This window comes from Otolemur garnettii, unplaced genomic scaffold, assembly GCF_000181295.1.
Source record: "Otolemur garnettii isolate 467f Iridium unplaced genomic scaffold, OtoGar3 scaffold00083, whole genome shotgun sequence".
Lineage (NCBI taxonomy): Eukaryota > Metazoa > Chordata > Mammalia > Primates > Galagidae > Otolemur > Otolemur garnettii.
In genome coordinates this window covers 5,437,239-5,443,221 of record NW_003852478.1, presented here as the reverse complement: position 1 = coordinate 5,443,221, position 5,983 = coordinate 5,437,239, and the positions used below count along the sequence as shown (strand labels likewise).

The window sequence follows — 5,983 nt, the reverse complement described above, 5'->3', positions numbered from 1 at the left end:
GACTGGGGGAGAGGAAGTCCTGGAGGTGGAGGGCCTGGTCTCCAGAGCAGGGGACACACTGACTGTTAAGAGCACGTCCCCTGCAAAGTGGAGGTGGGGTCTGGATGCTTCTATTTCCCTCATAGGTCTCTGTCTTCCTCTGTCTACAGACCATTTCTCCCCCGTTGGGAGTTGCTGGATTCTCAGACCTGTCTCCCTCAGGGCACACCCCAAACCCACTGCATTCTCATTTAGATTTAAAATGAGCTGGGTATGGTGGCATGTGCCTGTAGCCCTAGCTATGCAGGAGGCTTATGTGGAAAGAGCCCAGGAATTCAAGACCAGCCTGGGCAACACAGCCAGACCCTATCTCTAAATAAATAAATAAATTTAAAAGTAATCTGGGGGGGAAAAAGCAAACAGAACCCAAATGTAATCTTGCTTTCTAGCTAAAATTTTAAGAGGAAAAAAGAAAAAAAGAAATGGAAAACTGCCATAAATTTTAGAAAATATTTACAGGGATATTATTAGGAAGTTCTGTTGTGGCAAAAAAAGAAAAAAAGAAGAAAAAACAGAAAAGAAATGTTCAAGTAGATCTTACTCTGCTAGGAAGTTGTGCAAATATAAGGAAATTTGCATACTTTCCTTCTTTACAGAGTAAGCTGGAATTGAGGAGGAATTAGGTCCCCCAAACTCCCAATCATCCTGGATCCACTGACAGAATGTGGCTTGGTATTATCATTAACAAGAACACCAAATTTCCATGGACTTGGTTTACCTTCTAATCTATAGATTTCCTCAGAAACCTTAAATATAAAAGAAGCTGAGAACACATTGCATTCTGCTGGATTCACAGATTATACCAGTTTATTAGTCACTCCAAGTTCAGCCACATCATAAAGTCTCTGAAGCAGTCTCCATCAGTTCCAGGATGGCCCTGGGATGCCCACAGCTTAGCACAAACCTTCACCTCCTTCCCCAAGGCAGTCCAATGGGTCTGCTCAGAAGGGCCAGCAGTCAGAGAAACTCTGGTCAGCTTCCCCGACTTGCCCCACCCAAAACATCAGGGCCTTTATTTTACCCCAGGATTTGGCAACAAGTACTTGTGAGGCTGAATAGTTAGAATCATCGGAATGACACTCACGGAGTGCTCCACTAGTATTTGTGATCATAACCATAACTAGCAAAACTTTCTGTGGGCTTGCAAAAAACACACTAATGTATGAAAGGGTAGAGATTGCTAAATGTGTTTACTCATATGTAAAACAAAGGTAGTATCTTTATCAATGTTGTCATCAGAAAATATACTCTGCATTAATCCAGTGTTTTGACTTTTTTTTGAGTTTTGCTTTTTGGCCTAGCATGTGGTTGGTTTTGATAAATGTTCTGCAGGTGCCCTTGAAAAGAATGAGTAACTTGAGCCTGGCACGGTGGCTTGAGGCTGTAATCCCAGCATTCTGGGAGGCCGAGGCAGGTGAATTGCTTAAGTTCAGGAGTTTGAGACCAGTCTGAGCAAGAGTGAGACCCTGTCTCTACTAAAAATAGAAAAACTATCTGGGTATTGTGGTAGTGCCTGTAGTCCCAGCTACTCAGGAGGGTGAGGCAAGAAGATTGCTCAAACTCAGGAGTTTGAGGTTGCTGTGAGCTATTGATACCCGAGTTTAGCTTCTTGATCTTAGTGATTTGAAGAATGAATCCATGGACCACAGATCAGTGGTAAGACAGAATTTATTTACAGAAAAGAAAAGAATACAAAAATACCAAAGCTCCCAGCAGAGAAAACCCAGGTCAGAGAAAGAACTCTCTCACTCCCTCTTCACCTCCCCCTTTGCCCAGGGGTATATCTAGTCACCTGGAGTCCTCTATAGTTACATTTAGCGGACTTAGTTGTTACACTTAGTGGACATGGGTCTTCTATAGTTACATTTAACCAGAACACAGTAGCAAAAAAATGGTTACAATCCCTTTCATTCAGGCCTAGAAAACATAAGTGAAATTGACCAGGCCTAAGGAAACTTACATGAAATTGACTAGGCCTAGGAACCTTTCCTGAAATTGACCAGGCTTAGGAAATGGGGGGGTGGGGGGTTGCCTGTTAAGCCACAAGTGCAAGGGGAGGGAGACCTAAGGTGCTGGTGTCTCCCAAGCAGTTGTCTGGTCCCACGGGCTACTAGAGACTCCTGCGGCCCCCTGCCTATCCTCCAGCCTGCTGGTTCCTCTGCCAGCTGCAGCCACAGGCTGAGCAGGCTGAGCTGGCTGGGGCGCCACCTACCCAAGGTAACAGACTGAAAAATATGTGTGTGTGTATGTGTATGAATGAGTAACTTGAAGTTCCTTGAAGTTCTACACGCTCACTGAGATTAAGTTTATGTTGTTCAAACTTTCTGCCTGTTATCATTTACTAAGCAAGGTGTCTTAAAGTCTCCATTTTAGATAAGCCTTTGAGATGAAAGTGTCAAGAACTTGATGAGGCTAAGAAAAAAGAGATAGTTAATTGGGGAGAAGTGCCCATCAACCCACGAATGGGTCACCGAACTGTGGTATATGTACACCGTGGAGTACTATTAGCCATAAAAAAGGTGGAGACTTTCACTCTTTTGTTTTTACCTGGGTGGAGTTGAAACACATTCTTCTTATAAAGCAAGTATCCAATGTGCTCAATATGAAAACAATATATAAACAACTACATGCCGACATCAAAGAAAATACACAAGCACAGTCTAGCCAAGGGGAGGAAAGAAGGAAGGGAGGGAACTGAGGGGACAAGAGAGAGTGATTGGCGGGATCTCAGGCAGGATGTGAGGTATTCAGCACACCCCCTGGGTGAAGGGCTCAACTACAACTTGAACTTTACCTTAGAATTGAAAACAATGTAACCTAAGCATTTGTACTTTTCATACTAACCTGAAATAAATAAAAAATAAATGGAGAAAAAAAAAACTAGAGAAGGAGATTGTAAATTACGTGATGTGGAAGAGACAAAAGATTTGTAAAACAAGGGAACATCTAATTACTCTATTTGAAGATGTTTTGAGTTCCTATAACATAAACCCCTCTGTGTCTTCCCAAGCACTGGGTAGAATATAGTGCCCCACAAAGCACTGGTAAGACTGTTTCATTTTACTTTGTTTGGTTTGAGGAAGTCAAGGAAAGAATCTAGCTCTGCGCTTGCTTGGAATAAAACTGAGAAGCTCTTCATACCTGTATGCGGATCTGTCTCCCTGGCACTGGCTAAATGCGTTAAATGCGTTCCCCTCTTTGCATTTACCTTGCATAGTAGCATAATTAAGGCATCAGAAATGCAGCCGTGAGACCACATAGCAACTGAAATATAATCGTGGGAGGAGATTCGTGAAAGAGAGGAGTCTTGCCCCCTTCACCTCCCGTGATTCACAGACATCTTGGGAAGACACTGTTTTCTAGAGGGATGGAATGAGGGTTCCAGCTATTTTATCCAGATCATAAAGGTAGAGAGACCCGCTTGTAGTACTTGCTTATTAGTAAAGTATATTGCTCAGTAGAAGGTGAACAATCAGTAGTTAGTTCAAGCTGTCATTGTAACTTCCTGTCTCCCACACTTGGTGTTCAGGGCAATGTCGTCTTGGTCATCTTGGACTGAGTGACACCTCCCACCACCACCACATGCCTAGCATAGTACAAGGGATATAACAGACGCCAAATAAATATGTTTGTTGGTGCCAGATTCTCAAGGATTAAGAGGTTCAAGAGCTTTGTTACTTATCTACTGATACATAACAAATTACCCCATTACATGGTAGCTTAAAACAACAGTTATCTGTTAAGATTTGGGAACAGCTAGGCTAGGCTGGGACTCTGGGTTCCTGTGAAGTTGCAGTCAAGATGTTAGCTGAAGTTTGACTGGGGCTCACTCACATGGCTGCTGGCATAAGACCTTAGTTCCTTACCACCTTTCCATAGGGCTGCTGATGACACAGCAGGTGGCTTCCCCCAGATGTAACTGAGAGAGACTAAGACAGAAGTCCCCCAGTGTCATTTATAACCCAGGCTTGGAGTCACATTCCATCTCTTCCACTTCATCATCCTCATCAGAAGCAAGTCACTAGGTCCAGCCTCACTCAGTGATAAGGGAATGAAGTTCCACCTTCTGAACAAAGTGTTGAATCTTGTGGACACATTTTTAAAACCACTGCAGAGACACAGCATTTTGCAATGGTGGTATGCAGTACACCCGTGTTAAACAGATCCGAGGGACGCTCTTAGATCATGGCATAAGACCTCCGGAAATTCGCTCTCTTCCAATTTTTATCTCTGCCCTCAAAGATGAAACAGCATTCAGGGGCCTTTCCAGTTCTGAGAATTTATGTACCTCTATGACCAACGTTCAAATCACAATTGCCTTGTGGGGACAGTGCTCCTGACTTGTCCCTGATACCTACCTACTTGGTTCTAGAGAAGAAATTCACTCTGTGGGACGCCGGCCCTCTGTGTGATGAGGTCTGCTCCCTGCGAGGGCGGTGGCCTGACTGCTTGGAGGCCAACAAGGTGTGTCGTGTACATCCTTGGCCTGATGTAAGCATGGGGGAAAGGGCAGATGATTCCGTCAACTCAGGGAGGGACAGTGCTGGGCCGCCACTGCTGCTGACTGTAATGGTCACATGCACATATTCCTCTAACAATTAGGCTTAATCTGTAAATATTTTTTCCCAACTTTGTCCCAAGAAGTATTTAAGGATGCTTGATTTTGTAAATCATCTTTCTAGCCCATCAATAAATCAATTTCCTATTTCAAAGCATATTTTTATCAAAAATTTAAGCAAAACAATTTGGAGAAATACTTTATTAAGCAACACATATTTTATAAATTGACATGATTTCCCATTGTTTAGATACCATCCTTTTTAGAAGTAGAGGTTCTTCTAAATCCACGTGGATTTTCCCATTTTCATTAATCTTTCCTTTTATGTGCTTTTTTCTTAGACTTGCTCAACCAATAACTTCTTGTTTTAAATAGTCCATAAAAATGAACTGATTTACAGAGAGGTTTGTCACTGACCTATGTTCTTGAGCTATGAATATGAGTGATAAATAATTAACAAATTAAAAAATATTTTATACAAAATATTTGGGAGTACTCATATGAAAGTGATGGTTTTTTTCATAATTGTGTCCTTCTTTGTAGGATCCAAATCTAAAAAAAAAAAAGTATTTAACATGTAAAAATCATTCAGAAAGATGTATTTTTTTTTTTAGAGACAGAGTCTCACTTTGTCACCCTCGGGAGAGTGCTGTGACGTCATAGCTCACAGCAACCTCCAGCTCTTAGGCTCAGGTGATTCTCTAATCACCTTAGGTGACTCAGCCTCCCAAGTAGCTGGGACTACAGGCGCCCACCACAACGCCCGGCTGTTTTTTTGTTGCATTTTGGCTAGGGCCAGGTTTGAACCTGCCACCCTCAGTATATGGGCCGGTGCCCTACTCTCTGAGCCATAAACACTGCCCCCCAGAAAGATATATTCTCATGTAAAACTTCAACCATAATCTATTGTGGCTTTACTTACATAGCATAAAACCAGAATTGATATAAATTTCTAAAAAAAAACCAAATGAATAAACAGAAAAGGAACCGTGTGTACAGGGAAGGCAGATGAAAATGTTTAACCTCCAAGGTGCTCTTTTCACGCTTGTGGATCATTCCAGAAGCACAGCTGTTTACAGATTATTGGGTGAGGAGGGGAGGCAGGACGGCTGACTAGAGACATCAGTCACCAGATCACCTCAGGAAGAAGACGCCAGCAGGAAGAAATGCAGCTGAGGTGTAATTCTCAGGGAAAAGTGCCAGAACCTACTGAGAGTCCCTGGGAAGAAGTTGAGGAGGAGAACAAGAAGGAACACGATATGGACAGAGATCAGAGGAATCTGGAACCCTCCGGAAAGGATGGTGGGATCTGTTTCTCCTCCCACACACCTCTGGCAGACTGCAGGCTCCCCAACTTTTGGGGAGCTTCTCTTTACCCTCAGGAGC

The 5,983-nt window shown here is 42.9% G+C and overlaps 1 protein-coding gene across 1 annotated transcript in view; it reads right to left on the bottom strand.

Annotated features, from left to right (window-relative positions):
* Positions 1-5,070: 5,070 nt before the first annotated feature.
* CWH43 (cell wall biogenesis 43 C-terminal homolog) overlaps positions 5,071-5,983 on the bottom strand; it is a 65,673-nt gene continuing 64,760 nt past the window's right edge. Inside the window, exon 16 of the mRNA XM_003794597.1 lies at positions 5,071-5,149. Within this exon, the coding sequence (XP_003794645.1) occupies positions 5,071-5,149 (79 nt within the window). The remainder of the gene's footprint in view (positions 5,150-5,983) is intronic.